At 39.2% G+C, this 22,343-nt stretch overlaps 4 protein-coding genes across 4 annotated transcripts; 1 reads left to right on the forward strand and 3 right to left on the reverse strand.

Annotated features, from left to right (window-relative positions):
* Positions 1-71: 71 nt before the first annotated feature.
* lhx6b (LIM homeobox 6b) lies at positions 72-4,482 on the reverse strand. Its single transcript, XM_072433798.1, has 8 exons — positions 3,529-4,482; positions 3,133-3,264; positions 2,913-3,034; positions 1,544-1,764; positions 1,361-1,461; positions 1,194-1,289; positions 753-924; positions 72-610 (listed from the first exon to the last, which is right to left on the reverse strand). The coding sequence occupies exons 1-8, from the start codon at positions 3,529-3,531 to the stop codon at positions 528-530; spliced, it is 930 nt and encodes a 309-aa protein (XP_072289899.1). The 5' UTR covers positions 3,532-4,482; the 3' UTR covers positions 72-527.
* Positions 4,483-11,086: 6,604 nt separating this feature from the next.
* Positions 11,087-14,270, forward strand: ptgs1 (prostaglandin-endoperoxide synthase 1). Its single transcript, XM_072432821.1, has 9 exons — positions 11,087-11,237; positions 11,347-11,487; positions 11,561-11,704; positions 11,770-11,951; positions 12,022-12,105; positions 12,214-12,358; positions 12,426-12,712; positions 13,613-13,760; positions 13,860-14,270. The coding sequence occupies exons 1-9, from the start codon at positions 11,087-11,089 to the stop codon at positions 14,207-14,209; spliced, it is 1,632 nt and encodes a 543-aa protein (XP_072288922.1). The 3' UTR covers positions 14,210-14,270.
* Positions 14,271-15,319: 1,049 nt separating this feature from the next.
* LOC140346932 (uncharacterized) lies at positions 15,320-18,032 on the reverse strand. Its single transcript, XM_072433158.1, has 5 exons — positions 17,588-18,032; positions 17,035-17,189; positions 16,898-16,967; positions 16,405-16,591; positions 15,320-16,031 (listed from the first exon to the last, which is right to left on the reverse strand). Exons 1-5 carry the CDS (start codon positions 17,965-17,967, stop codon positions 15,585-15,587), a joined length of 1,239 nt encoding a protein of 412 aa, XP_072289259.1. The 5' UTR covers positions 17,968-18,032; the 3' UTR covers positions 15,320-15,584.
* LOC140347455 (peroxidasin homolog) lies at positions 18,029-22,337 on the reverse strand. The gene is made up of 12 exons (XM_072433893.1): positions 22,109-22,337; positions 21,876-21,970; positions 20,581-20,767; positions 20,418-20,515; positions 19,989-20,142; positions 19,793-19,911; positions 19,563-19,730; positions 19,355-19,468; positions 19,228-19,250; positions 18,937-19,039; positions 18,112-18,488; positions 18,029-18,034 (listed from the first exon to the last, which is right to left on the reverse strand). Exons 1-12 carry the CDS (start codon positions 22,228-22,230, stop codon positions 18,029-18,031), a joined length of 1,566 nt encoding a protein of 521 aa, XP_072289994.1. The 5' UTR covers positions 22,231-22,337.
* Positions 22,338-22,343: the final 6 nt, after the last annotated feature.

Below are 22,343 nucleotides of genomic sequence, written 5' to 3' on the forward strand. Positions count from 1 at the left end.
AACTTTCAAAATGTGGTTCAGGACTTTAAAAAAGTGAGATGGCTAAAACGACCATCCACAGACCTGGTAGATTTATACTTGAGAACATTTTATTAACTTCAGACATAAGTACAAGGTACAATCACATATTGTCACATTTAAAAGTGCTTTTGTGAGTTTGATAATAAATTAACATTTTCTTTTGACAACAACATAACAACAAATAGCAATACTTAAAGTGTACTCACCAATACAAAAAACGCTGAGGTCTAAATACTGATATGGCTTTCCTCTTATTCTTTTCCAAGAACACATTTCAGTGTTGAACACTGTGCATGAAGTAAATGAATAGTATTGTACCAGATGAAATGCCCCATCTCCAAAAGAAGTAAATTAGAGTGGTTCCGTCTGTTGTTTTTGGAGACTTCTGGCCTTAGCAGTCTTTGTCATCAAAAGCCGACCATTTGTGGCCCAAGGATTAGAATTCCAATCAGCTTACAAGTAGGTAGTCCAAAAATATAGTGGTAAAAAAGACAAAGGTAATGTCATCAGCGGCTGATGGGTAGCTGTGGTAGAGAGATGGGAGGATGGGTCAAGTGTCCTGGAGCAGCGAGGACAGAGAAAGAGTGACCTGAATCCAAAAGACATTCAACATTAAAATAGGTTCAACATTATTTGTGAAACAGATAAATCACAATAACATATTTCTAAATACATGCAGGTATGTTCACTTTGTATTTGTGATTCTTTATGACACATCCAATTGTGCTTACTGTCTAAGTATCCGTGCAGGGCCAAGAGGTGCGGCCGGTCGGGGCTACTGAAGGGAGAGTAGTGCACGTCGTCGGGCAGCGATGGAGGCAGGCGCGTCAGAGGAGCACCCTGAGGGAAGCTGCTCTGCTGAGGCTGCTTTTTGTGCCGGGCACGGCAGTTCTGGAACCAAACCTGGGGAGGTGGTGTACCACATCAGTATACAGCTAAAAACAATATTGAGAGGGATTAAACATTTATTAAATTATTTCATTATTTCAGAGATCAAACTTAGAGTTTCTCCAGACAAATGAAAACTGCATACATTTGTGGGCTACATTTCTATGTCAATTTTGTCAATTGGTTAGTATTTAATTTTAGCGGAGAACACAGATTTTTAGGACAAATAAAGGTTATCTTATCTTGTCTTATGGATCCCAAACTTGTGTCAGATGGAAATTCACCTGTATAACTCTCCTGCTGAGCCCTGTCAGCTCTGCCAGTTTCTGCAGCGTCTGGGCATCAGGATTATTATCTTGAGAAAACTGTGTCTGCATGACCTGACAAAAAAATCAATGGTTTCACACAGGGAACAGAGTTCATGGTTCTAAACAAAGGAAACATTTTATACCTGTAGCTGCTCTGCCGTGAAGGAGGTGCGAGCCCTCTTGGCTGGTTTAGGTTGACAGTCCTGATCCGAGGGCAGGGCTCCCTCCAGTGTTAGACCTGTGCCTGTGAAAGAGCACAAAGTCCTGTACAGTTTTACATGAAAGTAATGAATTATACTATTCAAATCCTTTGGTGAGGACTGTACCATTTTCAGCAGCACGCCGAAGGTTGTCCAGCATGGTGTCATAGTGATTACGGCAGAGCACCCTGCCTTGCACCAGCCCAAACTCTTCTCCAGTGGACAGCTGCCGTTTACAGGAGAAACAGGCGAAGCAAGCCAGGTGGTACACACTACCACGGGCCCGCCGCACCCAGTCACTGGCAAACACCTGCCGACCGCACTGGGCACACTTTGTCCCAAACCTACTGTAGAAATATAGTACACACAGTACAGCTGGGTTCAATGTGCACGTATTTTGTTCTAATTCTTCCAAATGTGTTTATAATGTAGAACTAGAAAAATAAGGATTAAATCAATAAATAATAATATCTTTTACATCAACAATATTAATAATAATGATCACGATAGCATATTCTAAGTAAGAAAATAAACCAAATATGGTTGATTTATTTGTCAGTTGTAAGAAATGTAAATCGAATAGAGCAATTTAGAATGCAATAACTCCATTTCCATAATAACAATAATAATAATAATACGAATAATAATAATCTTAATAATACGAATAATATACGAATAATAATAATACGAATAATAATAATTATTATTTTTCTTATTCGTATTATCATTATTATTATTATCATTATTATTAAGGCAATGAAACAATTTCACAATCTATTTTTTTTTTTTTTCAAATCAGAAGGCCTGTGCTATTTTTTGTAACATGAAAGAATACACTACAATAAGACAATTTGGCTTATTGTTTTTAATAATTCCGCTTCACGGTTTACCCGCATTGGGCCTGCGCATGAACTCCGCTTTTAGTGGAACCTCCCAACGTAAATAAACCCTTTTCACAACCTGCAAATTTATTTAAAAAATTGGCTAACCTGTAGACTACTTTTGAGTCTCATCCAACCATAGCATACGTTGGATTGTAAATGAAAACAGCGAATTGGGGCCTGTAGCGCACAACATAAAAAAATGTAATTCTATTTAGCCTAATAAAAACAAAGGCCTTTTTTGCACTATAAAAATGTGTCTCATCCAAAACAAACGTGCCCATTTGTGTCTTACAAATTTGAGAAAAGAAAAAAAAAAGGGATTTTTCCTCATAAACATTTAGACACTTCTGGATAATTATTAGTAAACATGAAAAACATGCATACTCATAAAAAGGCCTAATTGCAGGGCTAAATATAGCGCAGGATAATATACTTGTAATAAGTGTTAACTGGAATATTAAGTAGTATATTTTATGGAAGACAGAAGTAAATGTTGTACGCTAAAGGAGCTTTTTATGCTGTCTTTAAGTCATATTTTCTATGCCTTTAGTCAACATTTTAAGCGCACTAAAATGCGTCTAAAATAGAATCGTAATTCTAATCACACATACCTGAAGTAATCCAGTTTGCAGTAGATTTCTTTGTTTTTGACATAGCAGCTGCTGTGCTGACGCAGAGACGCTCTGCACACGGAGCACTCCAGGCAGCCTAAGTGCCAGTTCAGGTTGTTCACCTGCCAGAAAAGAGTCTTATCAGCACATATTCTTCCAAAACATGCGGAGAAAAGTATATGTTTTTTGGAATAGAATCGGGCCTGCTTGTGGAGCCTACCTGGAGCAGGTAGCGGTCCTGGATGTCCATTCCACAGCTCGCGCACTGGTTCTTGTTGGCGGAAGGGGAGCAGAGACATGCGGCCTCAGACGGACTGGACTCACTGCATTCCTTCTTCACCTCCGTTTTTGACTAAACACACGCACATGAATCAGGAATCTCGAATTAAATATTCTAGACTACTCTTGTCAATTCGGGGACACAGTTAAAAATCCTTTGCAAATATAATTTTACCATAGCCTAAGTCTGAATACATTTACTGCACTTCTGCACCAGTTTGAGTCCTGTCAGGACCAGAGTGATCCGGCAATGGCAACACATGTTGTTTCAAAAAGAACACCTAGATTTTTGAAGAAAGGAATTGAAAAGCTCTTCATCCAGATGTTTGTGACTCACCATTTTCAGGTCCCGAACGCAGCCTATTTGGAGAGAAGATGGAGCTTGCTCTGCACATTACGCATCTCTGCCCCAACCCACACTACATCCGGTCCAAAACAACGACGAGCCCGACTGTTTCGGCTGCATTTAAAGACTGGCAACAAAAGACATTTTGATGCAATTAGAGCAAAAAGAAAAAAAAACAACAACTATATGATCGATGCTCTTGCGCGCAATAGGTGGTTATATTCCCATGCAATCAAATGCCACGAAAAGAAAGGATGGCACTACATCTGCAATTAGTGTTGGATTGAAATGCTTCGCTTGATAAGAGGCTATCCGAGTGTCAATTTCACGTGTCAATCAAAACAGCCAAGCCAGCCACCAAGCTAAAAGAAAAACAGCGCATCCTAATTTCAATAGGTGTATAATCGAAAATCGACAAATCCCCAAAGTGAAGAGGCTCAATTGGAGATCGCTCTATTCATAGCAGACAATGTGAAGAAACTGCAGCTGATCTTGAGACATAAAGAAGCTTGATTGTCTCTTTCTCGTGATGGACCATTTAAGCTCTTGAGGCTCCCCTGGTGATTACAGCTGCATTCACAAAGTGCCAAAATGTGGTTCGGTGCCAATCCAGACTTTGTGTTGTTCTTCATTTACACGAAATCATCATAAATGTAGGATTAGGATATGCTAATTACCAACTAAACTATAAATATTGGAAGCACTGACACATGAAGAGCTGGTCTGTGATGGAAGTCGGCAGCGCGCACTTTAGAAAAATATCCAAAAAGTGCACAAAACATAGTCCAAGTTAGCTCAGTCGGTGATCTAAAAAATGCACCACAAAACAGAACAAAAAGTAAAGACAAGGGTGAAGTTTTTATGTCCCCTTTTGCATGTTTGAAAGAGTCGAACTTCTGCCTGGTTTTCTTCTGACTCAAAGAATCTCAACATTGCGCAAGGAGACCCTCCCACTCCTCCGACTGCGAGGACTTATAATGGCAGCACTGTTTATATACGCTGCATTAGCCTATATCCTATACATTACATGAACTATAGCCTATATATTCTACAAAAAAACTGAGGATAAGCTACACTAAGAAATAACTTAGACGTTCAAACAACCTCTGTCCAACTAATAGCATGCCACTTCAAAGTAAACTGAAGGTTGCTATGTGATCAATAAGCATTGAGTGCTTTAAAAGGCTCGAGCTCATACCTGCACATTGTTCACGATGCTCTTCTGTGCATTAGCTGTAATCAGGGGGGACTGGGTCATCCCAAAGTGAGTGAGCAGCAAACAGGCCACTTAAAGAGTGTTATTTCACCTCTATTAGGCTCTAGTGCCCCACAATGATTTTTTTTGTGTGTTATGGACACTTTAGACAATTTTAAACTGAAAGTCTTTTGAACCATTGGTCACCCAGGAATCTTTGAGCACTATGAGATGAAGCCATAGCATAGCACTGTGACTTATTGTTGACTGACTTGTTGAGTTAAAAAACAGAATATTGACAAAAATCAGGTTCATAGTTGCTATACTAAAGCATTTCCATTATAATCTTTACCATTTGCAACAATAACATGATAACCCAATTCATGAGACATTCCCTTAACAAGACGTAATGGAACAGAAAGCAAGAGAAATGTTTATCATTTTTGTTTATGAGGATGGATATGAACATTGGTGAGCTGGATTTTGTAATATTTGGTTTTACATGCTGACACGGGGAAAAATAGTAGATAATGGACCGACAAAAGTTTATGCAGAGGATGGTCACCTGTCGCTTCAGATATTGGCTCGGCGCTGGAGACTACTGCCCTTCCTTTAGCACATCTGTCACACACAATGAGGAACTAGCACAGTGCCGCAGTAAACAAAAACTAACACATGCAGAAGCTATTACACTCGTCAATGGGCCCCAGTGGACAGTGGTGCGAGAAGCATGTGGACAATGTATGACAATGTATGACGTCGGGCATCCTGCTCTGTGGACGTGAAAGATACAGCCAGGTTCAAATGAGGGCAAATTTACGCACAAAACTAAACATGCAGCTTTTAGAAGGTGTGGCCTGAATAAATAACAATAGCTTATGTAAATATTGTTATTTTTTATTGTACAAACATGTTTTCAAATATGATGATGAGAAATATGTGTGGAGTTACATCCAAAAATGTGTCGGAAAATTTGAGAATTTAACAAAATGTGGTGGCAGTTTTCAGTTAGTTTAGAATATGTGCTTCTTCAACACTTTATAAAGATTTGCTGAAGAGAGAACCAGCCTGAAAAGGATTGTAGATGAATATCAAAATGTGATGATTTCATATTCCCAGATGGGGGCAACAAGAGCCAGATTTTCCAAATGAAAAAATTGCATTTCCATTAGATATATCCAAAAGTTAAATTCACAGATGTTGAACCTGCTCATTTCTATTTGTGACCTTATAACTCACAACATTTCAACAAAAATCTGCATACAAAACATTTTGGCTGCCTCCGACTGTGTAAATGTTGTGATGTCATGCAAAACCAGCCATTTTCAATCATGACAAATGGCATTACATCTTCTGCAGTTTTGATATGATCTTTAAATAAGAGCCATGGCAGATTTCTTTTGGCGTTTTAGTTTGGTGCAGCCGGGGCATCGACACAATAAGCTTATTCTCTATCTTACCAATGCAACACAAAGGCATGTCTCACGATGACTGATGCTCGGTTTGGCTTGTACCTAAGAAAATGTTTGGAGAAAGGTGGAGCGGGGCCTAAATGCAACACAGCCTCCTTATCTTGTTCCTGTAGAGCCCATTGGTTAAAGTGAGAGCTGCTGAAGATGTTGAGATATCGCTATTGACTAAAACAGTCAGTTTGACAGCCAAAGTGAATTCATTCATGATATTCTCGACAATTACCGAGATATTCCTATTTTGTATTAATTCAGGCTGACAAAAATGTATTTAAAGGTGCATTGTGTAACATTTCAGCTGGGGGTCCACCTCCTACTTGCCCCCATGGAGACCCTTTTGCTTTCCCAGTTCTACAGTAAGGCATTGAACGTATCTTGCATTTATTAAATTACAGGAGTTTTTATTAATTAAAAAGAACACAGAAAAACACAGTGACAAGCTGTAGACCTACCACCACAGTTCCTACTATTTATCTAGCTATCTATTATTAATGCATGTATTTATTTAATTATTTATTTAGGATACCCATTAGTTATTACCGCAGCAATAACTATTCTTCCTGTTTTTTTTTTTTTAATTTCAATGTTCATTAAAATGTACCCTCAAAAATAGAAGTAATAATGGTTTATATTTTTTTAATTGCAAACAGTTGATTTTAATACTCACCATCCACTGTCCATAGTTCACCTGGCTGTGTCCTGTGCAAGTTTAACTAATATCTGTTTTTGTGGTCTGGACAGGCTTTCAATAAACAGTCAAAATGTTGCATTGCGCCATTTCCCTCTGTAAACCTGCATTGGGTGGAGAAAATATTCAAGTTATTCAACAAATACAAGTTTATTTGAAAAATGGACAAGTAAAAACGAAAAGCTTTTTCGGGGTCTGTTCTCCATATGACAGCAATTTGGGGTATTGTGTATTTTGGCCCAAGCATGTAGTCCGTGATAGATGACAGGAGAGAAATCACGAGCCGCTGGCCTGAGCACAGACATGCAAATTGCTTTCAGCTGATTACTGTATTCTGTTTGATATTCATCATGTGTTGCAGGATATGGCTCTGCATTTACAGCCAGGGAACAGCTGATAAATGCCACTAAAAGAGGAAATAATTGAATGTTTTAGGGATTAACAAAGGAATACCTTTGACCACCACTGCCCAAAGTAGGTCTATGAGAACACACAGTGAATCTGAGGAAGTATTCCTCTTTGAAGGAATGTGTCAAATGCATGAGGAGAAACAGGAACAATAAATCATTCATGTAGCATAATATTGCATGATAATAATAGATTATTAGTATGCAAGTTTTGTGTGATTCATAAATTCTATGTTGATCCACCCACATTTTACAACACCAAAGTTGGCCAACATTTGGAGAATCATTAAAAGAAAATGTATACGGTAAATATATATATTGGAGTAGCAGCTTTTCCATATGGCTTTCTTTTTTAAGTTCAAGCCTTGAGTCCCTGCGGCTAGTGGCTCGTGCAGTGTTGTGTTTAAAGACCCGGTTCAGGGTGATCGGCTGCTCACACAATCAGGTACCAGCTCCAGAGGGAAACACTTCCTTCCGAGCGCTCACCTGCTGTGACCCAAACCAATCAGAGGTGAACACGGCTCCTAATCAGGGAGGTCAGCAGTGCCCACACACCCGCGCAGCCCACCCAGCCTCCACACACGCCTCCCCCTCCACAGGCCTGCTCTCAGTTCAAGGGTTTAACTGTCACATCAGATCACTTCAGAGCAGAGGTGACTGGAGCTGGAAGCATGGTGTGTTTAGTTAGATGCCGAATGCAATATCCTGCTGCTCTTTTGACTACAGCAGCGCGAGGAAAGCAGAAGTGGTTGTGTGGGCCACCCCTCTGCTCTGATGAACTGGGGAAGTGCAGAAGGCTGAACAGGAAACACAGGGAACTGGGAAGGATCTATAACTTCGAGCGCAAGCAGGACTCCCCCTCTGTTTGTTTTGATAAGAGCAGCTACTTATATAGGGCTGTGTGTGCCCAAACGGTTTGAAAACACTTAGCTGTGACGTCCAGCACTGCATGATCAATCTGCAGAAGAAATGGTTGCGGCTGTGCTGACTAAAACATTTCTGCTTGGAGAAAGAAAAAAAAAAGCCCAAATAGTAATTGTAATTGTGTAGCGTAGAGTAGGGGGAGGGCAAAAAAACTCTTGCTTTTCTAATGTGAACCGTACCAGCTTTGTGACATCTGACAAATGGTCTAAAATATTATTCCCTCCCTCTTCTGACAACTGTGTTTCTGAAAACTGTGGAAATAAACTCTACTCTTCAGGGCGAGAGAGGTTTATAGGTTTTTATTCATGTGCTTTAGACACAAATTTCAATACCTTGTGTCAGTTCTATTGTATTTCACCATTAATATAGTCTCTACTGTGAATATGCAAAGAGTCTATTGGTAGAAGGGATTGAGAAAACACTGATATCAGAATTGTTGACATGCCTCATACTTTGTGCTTCTGTTCATTCATTGGCCTGGGATTCCACTGTGAAGCTATAGGCAGTCGCATATTTATTGCATTATGAGTAACTCCTGCGATTAGATTCCTATTTCTCTGCACAAACATATTTTAGGCTACTGCTTTTTCATTAAGACTAAACCTCATGTCCAGTCCAGACTTCATTGCTGATCTCCTACTCATACAACTGAACAGGAAGTGAAATAATGTGTAACCCGATCAAGTTGGAGGAAGCAGCCAGGAACAAGCCTTCACTACTTTCACCAGTCGTATTCATCACCAGAGCCCGAACGAGGCCCGTTTAGACCGGAGCAAGGCTTAACTAAACATCTCTTCTATAAAATAAATGCTTCCAGGTTACTCTCAGCGCAGGTTCACTCACAAACGCATCTGAAATCAATTACCAGGGATTGTGTAGGAACCATTGGGCCCAAGCCTCGTTCACCATGGCAACCCACAGCCACTCTCTTACAGATACGAGGGCTTTCAGGCACTTGTGAGGCGGGAAAGGATGATTTGATAATGAGTTCCCGATGGTTCTCATTCTTTCTCATATCAATCATAGCCAACATATGAGAAAAACTGTAACTCAAATAAGTTTGATCTGTTCAAGAGGTTTTGTTGATGTAGTGAAGCTGGGCTGTGGACTGATGGAGATAAATGATGTGCCTATGTACTATTATTTCCTGTTGGGAAATGTAAACCACGAAGAACAACGCACAACATCTGTTCTACAAAAGGTTAAGAACAGGGTTACATGAATAGCTATCATATAGGCTGCTTGTCAAAAGAAAGCCGCTGAATGCAATGTAAGTCTGAGTCTGAACATACGCTTTCCAGCAGGGGGCAGTACACTATTCTGCTCTGCCCCATTGGTAGTATGTGTCAAGGTTTTTTGTATTGTATTATGTATTAAAGGGTGTTTAACGTGTGTTCAAAACTTGTTGAACCGTTGTAGCAGGGTTATATCAGGTCTACACATGTGATAAGTTTAGCCCACACATGGGGCTAAACTTATCGTGGGAATTTCACTTACAATAAATAACTGACAAGGGCTGAACCATGCTGACAACACCCTTTTCTCAACACTTGAGGCGTCAGTGATTACAACAGCTTCTATATTACACAGACAATAAGAAAAAACTGTGAAGCCACATTTGTCAGCACTGCAGGCTGCACACAGCAGAGCCATGGGAGTCACAGGGGGTAGGCTTGCTTGAGTGATAAACTACACATTACCAACATATTATTTAATTGTACTTTTTTAAATGTTGATTGTACCCTATTAACCTTTTATTTAGTGGTGTTCTACCTGCCTTGGATGGTGTTTCTGGGCCTTTTGCTGAAGCATTCAACCACTGCAGCTGATCCTGGTAAGGGATCATTTCTGCATAATATATCTGTGTGAAAGTGAAAGTTTAAAGTTTGGATCAGACAGAAACAATTTAAACAATACTGTAGAGATTACAACATCGTACTATAAGAACCAGTGATTTAAGGGATATATGAGTCGAGCCTATAATAATCAGGTTTTAATGGCATATTCCCTGAAGTATATTTCTCATATTGTATTATTAATATGATCAGGCATCAGCTTGTATTTGGTATTTTCTGTAAGCGTTCAAAAAACAGGAGGAAATCATATTAGTACTGGGGCGCAAAGATGAGTTTGAGTAAAAATACTTACTTAAATAAAATAGGATTAATATGGTGAATTGTAAAGACCGGTGTGTGCCATGTAATGATGTCACAATTGCCTGGATGAACTGTCTCCTCCACTTTGTGGTTCTGGCTCCACAGTCTTTCTGCAAACTGAAGCACGTCAGCTTGTCGCTTGTTCTCCCTGAGGATAAAACTTTTCCCCAAAGGGTTTTGTAGTTTTTTTTTGGCAAGGAATGTCTAAGGACATGGAATGTTGGGACAGTTGCTAATTTTCATAACATGTTTAATATTTTTTTCACTATCACCCTTTGAGGCAAGTGCTGTTTTGATTTTGGACTCTGAAATGTAAGAGTTACAATAATTGTGATAATAAATCACTTTCGTTCCCAGAGAAAAATTTCATTGTTACCACCAGCATAAACCAGCGGTAGATTATATTATAGATCAGATTAGCCTTTATTGTCTCCGTAGGGAAATTTGTCCTTCAATGCCGCTGGGGCATCTCCTCAGGAGCAGTGGTAGCTGCGTCTGGAGACACACCCTTCAGAAAATGTTTTAAAAAACTCTTACGATTATACTGTGACCTTTATTTGTATTTGTACTTATTTCACTCTCTATTAGTGCACAGATATTCTTCCTGGAGTCGATACATCAACCATACTGCATTTACATGGATATGATAACAAAATAATACAAATAATATTTAATCAATACATTTTTTGACACATCCTTTGTAAGTAATAATGTATTATGCCATTATTTTGTTTGGCTTTGCAGTGAACCCCTGTTGTTACTATCCATGTCAAAACTCAGGAGTGTGTGTGAGATTTGGAAATGACCATTATCAATGCGACTGCACCCGAACCGGTTTCTATGGGGACAACTGTACTGTTCGTAAGTTTAGAAGATACTAGTTTATGGCTTATTGCTGGCTTTTAGCTTTTTCACAAATCAAACAAAAACATAACTCTTGGAAAAACATTTGTTTTGTTTTGTCTTTCAGCTGAGTTCAGGACAAGGATTCGTCTCCTGTTAAAACCAAATCCTTCTTTTGCTCAGTACCTCCTCACTCACTTTCAGTGGTTTTGGGACCTGCTGAATAACTCTTTTCTCAGAGACACAGTCATGAGATTAGTACTCACTAGTAAGTATTTAAACAACATATCAATCATATCGCTCGTACTATCATATACTTATTGGCATTTGTCTATTTTCAGGCAGGAGCAGCCTTATTCCCAGTCCTCCAACGCACAATACTAAATATGGATACCTGAGCTGGGAGTCCTACTACAACACATCGTACTATACTCTTCTTCTACCTCCTGTGCCTGAAGACTGCCCACTGCTGATGGGAACCAAGGGTGGGTGATATTGTATTAATACTTCAGCTACAACACTACAGTACATGACCGTTATGTTTTTGTAGGCAAACAGACTCTTCCTGATCCTAAAGTGCTGGCAGAGCGTTTCTTTAAGAGGAAGAAATTTAGGCCGGATCCTCAGGGAACCAATTTGATGTTCGCCTTCATGGCTCAGCACTTCACTCACCAGTTCTTTAAAAGCAACCATGAAGTCAAAGCAGGTTTCACAAAGGCGTTCGGTCATGGTGTAAGTCAATCATATGTCAATGTTTTATTCAAAACGGTAATAATTGACAGTGTCATTCATTGATTTCCAGGTGGATGCAAGTAATATTTATGGAGACACTCTTGAACGTCAACATCAACTAAGACTTCACAAAGATGGAAAACTCAAATATCAGGTATCACTTTTTTAATCTAGTATGTCCATGTGTAATACAAGAAAGGGAACAGTACTAATATTTAGTTGTTGTAACTTTGCATTTTCACTTTGCATTGTATGTTCACAGTTAGTCCACGGTGAGGTTTTCCCACCCACTGTGTCTGAGGCCCCTGTGTACATGAAGCACAATCGCGTGTGTGACATCCTGAGAGCAGAGCACCCCACCTGGGACGACGAGCAGCTCTTCCAGACCACCAGACTCATCATCATCGGTACAGACTTTTAACATTCTGCACCTGTACACTTCAGCTCATATGTATCATATGTGTTATTTTGCAAGTGAGATAATCAAGATCATAATAGAAGATTATGTGCAGCACCTGAGCGGTTACTTTCTGAAACTCAAATTTGACCCGACGTTGTTGTTCAACGAGCGTTTTCAGTACAGTAACCGCATTGCCCTTGAGTTCGGTCAGCTCTACCACTGGCACCCCCTGATGCCCGACAGCTTCATCATCGATGGTGAAGAAGTCACTTATTCTCAGTTCATTTACAACACCTCCCTCCTCACGCACCACGGGGTGGAGAAACTGGTGGACTCATTTTCTCGACAAGCTGCTGGACAGGTAACACACAGAAGTAGCATGTTTGAGCTTTTTCACATATATTTTTCCATCAAGTAAAATATGTTTACAATAACACCAGTACAGTATAAGATAAGATAAGATAAGATAAGATAAGATAAGATAAGATAAGATAATCCTTTATTGTCCCACATGGGGAAATTTCATTGATGCAATGCAGGTAGATACAGAGGTAGATACAGAAGAAAAGAACAGATCACTTATAGGAAGTTTGAAAAACACTCTCAGTAGAAGATCTCCTATAAACAAAAACTCCCATAGACAAAACCTCCCATTTCCCAACAAAAAATAAATAAATAAATAAATACATAAATACCATTGCATGGGATCACGACAGTAATAGCACATGAATATGTGTCACGACGGCACATAGATTGCACATGAATTTCACAGTAATTGCACATGAATCACGACAGTAATTGCACATATGACAGAATTGCACATGGTTAGGTCAGTATTGCGAGTGTTCAGGACTAACAGTGTTTGTTATAAAGTCTGACAGCAGCAGGAAGGAAAGACCTGCGAAACCTTTCCTTCACACAGCGAGAGTGGATCAGTCTCTCACTGAAGCTGCTCTCCAGAGCGGACAGTGTCCTGCAGGGGGTGAGACTCATGGTCAAGCATAGATGTGAATCTAGCCAGTATATGAGCACTAACATAAAACATATTGAACCTATACAAAAAGCAATAAACTGTTATCAGGCAGGAAATGCTGTGAAGGAAGTGGAGCTTATTTTGAATGTCCTCACAAATGGTGTTCTAGATAGGAAATGTTGGTCAGTCTTACTGCGAAACATTTCAAGTTTATTTAAGCCTGTGTTTCCCATAAAGCTGCACCACACTGCTTTACTGTGAAGTTTATTGTTTTTGCCTGCATTTCAGATCGGCGGAGGCCACAACTCTCATGAGGTCGTGCTCAAAGTAGCAGAAATGACCATCAAGGAGTCAAGAGAGGCACGCATTCAACCTTTCAATGAATACAGGAAGAAGTTTAACCTCAAGCCATATACATCCTTTTATGAATTCACTGGTAAGAAATACATCAAGTCAAAAGTATATTCTGAACAAAATAAAGGACTAAGGAATAATTTACAAATGCGCTGAATGTTTGTTGTTGTTTTCCAATCAGATGACCCAGAGATGGCCAAAGGTTTAGAAGAACTTTATGGTGATATAGATGCGCTGGAGTTTTATCCAGGTTTGATGCTGGAAAAAACCCGGCCTAATGCCATCTTCGGAGAGAGCATGGTGGAGATGGGCGCTCCTTTCTCTCTGAAAGGTTTGCTGGGAAATCCCCTGTGTTCCCCTGAGTACTGGAAGCCCAGTACATTTGGAGGAGAGACTGGCTTTCACATTGTCAAAAGTGCAACTCTGCAAAACCTTGTGTGTCATAATTCAAAATGGTATCCATATGTGCACTTTCGAGTCTCAAAGAAGGAGCAGGAGATGAACCCCAGAAAACAATCCACTGAACTTTGAGATGTTGTTCATTTATAACAAATCTGCGCTCACTGTCATTTCATTCTAACATTACTGTAATAATATACTTGTTACAATAAAATGTTTTATCTTATATCAGCAAAGATGATTTAAACTAAGTTGTAAAAAATGTGATCTTCTGCAATGCTGCAAATCTTTTTAGTAAACCTGGTTCAGTAAAAATGTGAGACTAGAGCTGGACAGAAAAATGTACAATTTATTTTATGATTATGGTACTTGAGCAAATCTGCTGCACTTGTGTGGCAGTAACATAACAATGCATCCAATCAATGAACACAGCAATCGAGGCTTTTACAAGAATTGGGAGCTGATTGACTCACATATTTGGAAGCTTCTATAACTCTATTGTTCTTGACAAAGCTTTGGTAAAGCAAGGTGTTTATGAGAAGACGTGGGTCTGTCTTCAGTATCAGTAGTAGTAGTATAAGATCAGTATGAGCAAAGAATCGACACTGAAACATGTATAGTGTTGAAATCTTTACTGAAATCTTTAGCTCCTTTGGTTTTAAAAAGGCATTATTAACAGTCATGAGCTCTGAAAGACAATTGCTATTGAATCTGGTTAATGTGATTTATAAAAAAAACATATTGCTTCCTTGGCAGTTTTACTGAAAGACACTTACAAAACAGCTTAAAAATATCAAACAAACTATTCATATTTAACTCTACATTAAATAGCTTTTACTTATGTTGTAAAGGTATAAAAATACATCTACAATGACAATCAATTTACAATACTGTATTCATTTAGCCATATGGTCATTAATTCATAAAGTCTAAAGCTAACAATTACAGTATATAAGACGTTATAAGAAAATCCTTAAACAGTTTTAACTGAAGAGAGGTGTATACATGTATATGTATGTATAGACTATGCTTCTGCAGTGTATTATTTATGTTAGTGGGTCATACTTTACAGTTGTCCCAACCTGGGACCCTTTGGAGGAGGGTGACAGAAATTCAAGGGGGTCCCCAGAGCCAGGTCAGAGGGTCAGGTCATCACAAATGTTTATTATACAAAATTAAAAAAAAATATCCCACACATGTGATTGGAAGTACACGCTCTAGTACATGCAGAGTATCAATACTTTTTAAATGAGTATCTCATTTCAATACTAGTTTTAGTGTCAATTAGTGTGTGATTTTCAATACGTTTGACACCCCTAAACCCCCACTTTAGAGTTTACTGTGATACTGCTCAACAACAAATTGCTTTGTTATATGTGCTTGTGCCACAAGGAATTAAAATATCTTTTGTTGGGGATGAATAAATGACCATCCGGTGCTCTAGTCCAAAACTTAACACTAGAGGGCACTCCATGACAGTGTGATAGAAAATGTCATCTTTAAAGTATTACTTATTGTGAAAACTCTCCTGACTGCCTGTCAGTGGAGCTGTTAACATTGAACTGGAGTTGATCTGTGTGCTTGACTGCACTGAAATAGAAGGAGAGCTCACTGGATGAAAATGCACATCTACAGCTACGTTTGTCAGGCCAAAAGACACATGGTGAGACAGGAGCAGGGGAGAGCTGCTGTGTGAGATATTCAAACTGTGCTGAAGTGGAGCAGTGGACAGCTCACCACTCTGTAGGGTTAAGGAGGAGCGTAGACCTTCATTCAGTTTGGGTGTTAAAGATGGTGAAGGGGAGAGTGAGGGTAAAGGGGAGGGGGGAGGCAGAGTGTCCTGGCACAGACTGGGGTGGTCATCTGCACCACTGAACCAGTCCTCCGCACACTGCAGCTGGATGCTTGGCTGGGAAAGGCTGAGGCCACTTTCCTCCTCCAGTGACGGATCAATCTAAAATATATATATATATATATATATATATATATATATAATATGTATATATATATATATATATATATATATATATATATATATTTTTTTTTATATACATATATATATATATATATATATATATATATATATATATATATATATATATATATATATATATATATGTATATATATTTACAGAAGCATGTATTTAATGAAAAAACTTGCCAAGCCAAGTAATAGCCTATAATTTAATGTAACATGGTAAATACAAGTTTTAATTCAAGCTACTACACTAATCATTATTACAAGTATTTGCTAAATTCATGTATACTTGAAGCAGCAAACAGGTTACATACTCTTACTCTTCTTATTTATAATCTATTCTACTCACCTTTGTGTCGAGAATGGGCTCAGGGTAAGTCTCTACAGTGACTGAGTGGAGGTCTGGACTTGACAGGACATCCTGGTCCTCTGCAGTGGGCTCCAGCATTACTGTCACCAGACCAGGGCCTGGGGGCCGTGCACGAGTGTTAGGGCTCTGCTCGATCACTGCCACACAGTCATCATCTTCAAAAGCTCTGCACAGAGTTTAGATTTTGTTCTTGGTTTTGATTCATAATGTGGTCAGTCTTATAATATGGTTTGAATTGTATGTCTGTGTCAATTATAAATCATAGTTCTACATATAATATGACATTGAAATGGAACACGATGGAAAGCACTTTTGACTTTTGATGCACAACCTACGCTTCCCTCTCAGTTTAAACAACAAGAACAACAAATTTAGGTTGATCGGCGAGAAAGCACTAGAACTTCTCTGTTACCGTACACTGCACTTTTTCACAAAGTAATAATTTAGAGGGAAGCATATCATATAAAATCACCTGTTTTCATAAGTCCTCCCAGTCCCTCGACGACTTGTGTTTCGCTTGGGGACGCCAACATTTCTCTGACCTGTGAGCACAATACTTTCTGATTTGTAATGTGATTGCACTACAGGTTCAAACATCTAAATTCCAACCTGCTCTGTTTGTCAAGATGAGCTCATTCCTCTGAACCATCGAATAAAATGTGACTGTGATGAAGATAAAAGCCAAGGACACGCCAACTCCAACCACAATTGGGATGTCGTGTTTCTCCAGAACTGGCAGCCAAGACGGAGCCTGCTGTGTCACTCTGCAACGAAAAGAGTGGAAATGTACAATTGTCTCATGGTAATTGCACTACTTGATCCGGAAGCTGCATCCGTCTCTCTGCCCAATACATTCTTGTCTTCAGACTATTTGTTGAGGTGGCCCATGTGTCAAACCTTTTAACCTGAATTGAAATGCAATAGAAAGAACGGCTAAATAAAGGTGGATTAACAGAGAAGTTCACACTAAAACCTATTCTGAATTACTCACCTCTGACTACAGGGAAGATGAAAGAATGTACTTTTTACTAAAATGAGCAAACCGCATCCCTACCAGTTTCCTATGTTGTCCTCCACTTCATTTACTTGTACATATGTTGCCCTGAATTTAAAATAAATACGTTTGGCCCTCACACGGATTCCCCTGCTGTCTGATATGTACCTGGGTGACTGGGACGTGCTCTTCTCTGTAGCGTCCATTGACTGTTGTCCATCACTTGTGTCTTCTTGCTTGGTTATATTCACCCCAGGGAAGTCATGGACTGATGTCGAAGCATTGTGGGTCTGATTGAGTGAATGGCTATTTGAAATGGTTGTCGGGAGGTCCATGGAATAAGATGTTGTTTGATTGAACACAGACGAGTCGATGTTTGGCAGTGACGTTTGTGAGTTCAGAGGAGATTGTAGGGTTGGGAATATGGGAGGCTGGATTTGAAAACGTGTAGACACAGTAGGTGTTGCCAGTGTTGGTAAATGATCAGCTTGAACTTGCTCAGATATAGAAGACAATTCAGAATGTGTAGGGGTAAATATATTAGACATTTCGGAATGAGTTGGGGTGGGCTGGAATCCTTGTTTTAATTGGATGGGTTCTCTTAGAGGGTCAAGTCTTTGAGTTGAAGATTTAGACAAAATATCGGAGTCTTTGTTTCGTGGTTCAACTTGTAAAGGAGAGGTGAATGTTACAAAATCAGATGCAGTCTCTAAAATGCTTTCACTTGTTTTAAGCTCTAAAAAGGACTGATGTTGCTTTCCTGCAGTGAGTTGTTGCTTTTCGGCGTAAAGACTCTGCGTCGGCCCATCTGTGTGTTTTGGTACGACAGACTTTGACTGACTTTCCAAAGGTAAAATTGCAGAGTATGTGGGATGACTAGATGCTGAAGGTTGGTGTTGGAGACTCATTGACTTGAAATTTGGATGAGGTGGAGGAGGAAAAAGGGGAGGGGGCATATGCATCTCAAAATACTGACTTGGGCTGTTGGTAAGAGGAAGTATATGTAGAGATGGGGGAGTTGTATTCTCATTGAAATACTCAGTCGGTCCAGAGCAGTGTGATGAAACACCTGGAAATCATAAACAAAATACACTTTCAAGTTCGGGGTAAGAGGAAGCTAGAGAAGCCAAAACATGTACAAATCTTTCTGAATAATATTGTTTGCGTGGAAGCAAAAGGTGGCATTTAAAACATAAGTGTCAAAAAGAGATGAAGACTAAGAGAGAGTTAAAACAGGTTGGCGTAAAAGCAATGTTCTCTAAACCTACATATATTTTGTCTTATTTATTTGGTGTTCTGAGTAACTGTTTGTTTCATATTCAAATGTATATTTCAGCATTGATGTGACAAACATCCTGGATTTTTTTTTTTTACTGTAAACCATACAAATCATATTTAAAGGAAAAGCCCTTTGTCAACATAAAGCTTTTGTTACGTTCTCCTAATAGGAAGAGCAAATTTACTTAGAAAGCATCTCTCAACATGTAACACACAAACAACCTCTGATAGTTACTCACATGGGGTTTGTTTTTGTTGCGTTTGGTGGACTGTTGTGGTCAGAAGGTGCTGTTCTGCCACTGGCTCATGAAGAATGACTGTGTTTTCATCATCGCTTGAATTCTGGATGGAAAGAAATAGTTTACAATGGCAAAAAATTAAAAATAAAAAGCTCAAAATGGCCAAAAATAAAAAAAGAGCATAAAGATGAAAGAAAAGAAGACACAAATAACAATTAGCAGCCACCACGTTAAGCCACAGTGTCTGGACAGTCTCACACACCGAAGCAAGAATATCTAAGTCTTACTCACTACAGACAAAACCACTCTGTCTGCTGGATGGGAAATTTCATGAAAAAAGAACTGCAATTAACTGAAGGTATTTTGTGAACATCGTCTTCAGTACAGATGTAACTTGGATATTACAGAAAACACAAACCTGTAACAGTGAGGAAAGACCGTTTTTGATTGTGTCCGGCACGGTTTTTGGCTGTGCAGTAATATTCTCCTTGATCAGACCATTGCACTTTGGAAATATGCAACGATTCTTCACCTGTGTGCAAACAAAAAAGAAAAAAACACTTGATAAACAACCATATTTATTCAGGAGAAGAAGAAAAAAATCAGTTGGATCATGAACAAATTACCATCAATGTACATTTCATCACTTGGAGCGATGGCTACATGTTTGGTGCCTTGTTTCTTGGACCACGTGTAAATTATAGGCACAATCCCGAGCGCTTTACAGGGCAGAATGGCCTCTGCACCGATTCTGCACTGCACTCGAGTAGCAAAGTTCACTATAATAGGACTCACTGAAAAGCATAGTAAAATCAAACCACGCATTTTGCCAAATTATGGTATGCGTCTTTACTACCTGCTACTTTTAGTACTGCATTGTTTTGTGTGGTGCCCATAGAGTTGGAGGCGTGACACACATACACCCCTTCATCGTAGCTTCTAGCAGACTGGATATAGAGCGTGGCATTCGACAAACTATGAGACAAGAAAATAATGAAACAGATACACACAAAGTAGATTACATTAAAAGTACACAAGTTACACAGTCTTACCCCTTTACAACTTTTCCACCAGTCTGCTTGGAGTGACCGTTCTTGAACCAGCTGACGGAGGGCATTGGGGACCCAGAGACTTGACATTGGAGCGCCACGCGGGCCCCTAACGGCACTGTGAGTACCTGGGGCCACAAAGTCACTGAAGGTGGAGCTGCCTCACAAACAATACAAAATAATAATAATAATGATAATAATAATAATAATAATAATAATAATAATAATAATAATAATAATAATAATAATAATAATAATGATAATAATAATAAAATGTTCTGTAGCGCACAATTGGGACACTGCATATAAATAAGGACAGCAGTAAAGTAGAATAAGATATATATCATTTAATTAGACATCAACAACCTGAATAAATTAACCTGGCATTAACATACAACTGGATTATTATGGTATTGTTAACTTTATATTTACCCAGGACAGTTATTGAAGCTCTTCTGGATGTGATAAATCGTTGAAGGTGAGTATTAGATGCGCTGCAAAAGTAACTCCCACTGTCGTCCTCTCTCACTCTGTAATAAATGACACATGAGGCTGCTGGGAATGCACATAACGCTATGGAAATAGTGTTGCAAACCTGCGAAAGTGAAGATCGCCTCTGGGCAGCACGTAGACGTCAGCTGAAGGCGTAAGAAGCTGGTTGTTTTTGAACCAGGACACGTGAGCAGGAGGTCGGCTGTCTGGTGGTCTGCAGGTCACTGTCACATTGTCCCCGTTCTTCACCGTCACGTTCACCGGCTGCTGGACAAAACTCCAGTCCATATCTGAAAGTGACATCAGACAACAATGTCACAGTATAACATTTTGAATATATTTATTATTCTATTTCGCTTTTTATGTCTACGCGTTGGCTCACTACGACCAATGGATTCTGCCTGGCAAAAACACATATATAACAATTTTCGTTTGATTTATTTGTCAATTCCAAAATAGTGTTTGGATGCATAGAAGGGGGCGCCAAAAACTCCGCCAAGCAAAAAGTAAATAAAAAATAAAATTAATTAAAAAAAAAAAAAAATTAAAAAAAAAATCCAGAGGGGGGCGCCCCCTCCGCAGTGCCGCCCCAGGCACCCGCCTATAAGGCCTAGAGGAAGGGCCGGCCCTGTGTGTAGCTGTGGAGCTGTTGGCAGTCACTCTTTCATCTGTCCCATCCCAGGGCAGCTGTGGCTATAATATACCATGGCTTACCACCACCGTCAGTCTTGCAAAACTAATCTGATTGCTCTGTCTAAAAGTAATCTAGTTACTATTGATTAATTAAATATTAAAAAGCTAAGAAACTAGTTAATTTGAGTAATTGGACCTGTTTTTAAAGCAACAGCAGTAGAATAGACACGTAGAGTCCGCCATAAACGAAGTTGAAGATGACGTTGTGCGCTGCCTGTATATCTTTATCGATTTTGTTTTTTATTTTCTTAAATGTTTTTATTGATTGATGCTAGACAGTACATACCAATGACAAGTGGTACAAAACAAGTACAAACAGACATAATAACAAGACACAACAATAAAGACCTTTTGGGAATTAGATGTTGGGTATTACTTAGATGATCATGTTGAAAATGAAAATGCTGTTTTACTTTGACAGTTCTAATGATTACACAAATGTTTGACCAGGAAAAAGCAACTTAAAGTTAACGGGCCAGAAAATGCATATGCAAATGACTTAACACGTTTACATTACATAGATTACTGTGTTACAAAAAAGTAATCCTTTACTTTGTACCTGTAGTTACTGCCAAACACTGACCACTGTGTATTAGAAGCGAATAAATAATGCATAAAACTGTGAAACAATTTTAGCACTATCTACGGCTATTAAATGCGTTACTTATTTAACAAAATACATGTAATATAAAATGTGAGTGTTACCTGCTAAAAGTAAATAGCCCTTCTGTGACTTAATTCTCTCTTTTTGGTTAAATGCTTCACAGTGATAGAAACCTTCATGTTCTTTACTCACATTTCTGCAAAAATAAACAGATGTCGGTTACACAGTACATCAAAGCAGCCTATTATTGATGCATATTTTACAAAATCCAGGCCATTTCAGGTGTCCATTTTAACACGTCCTCTAAATATTCCTGTGTGGCTCTGTGCTCCACCTGAATGTGAGCAGCTGCCCATTGTTCTGCAGCTTGAACGGTGCCGAGCAGTTTGTCAGGAGGCAGTCGTCTTTGAACCAGTGCACCATGGGAACAGGAAAGCCAGCGACAGCACAGCGCATGGATACCTCTTCTCCCGTAGCAACGGTAATGTTGTCAGGACCACGAATGATCTGCAGTTCTTGTTGGACTCCTGCATAAGATAAGAGAACCTTTAGTTGTCCCACATTGAGGA

This window comes from Eucyclogobius newberryi, unplaced genomic scaffold (assembly GCF_026437365.1).
Source record: "Eucyclogobius newberryi isolate DKJ021-1_F unplaced genomic scaffold, fEucNew1.0.hap1 SCAF_6, whole genome shotgun sequence".
Lineage (NCBI taxonomy): Eukaryota > Metazoa > Chordata > Actinopteri > Gobiiformes > Gobiidae > Eucyclogobius > Eucyclogobius newberryi.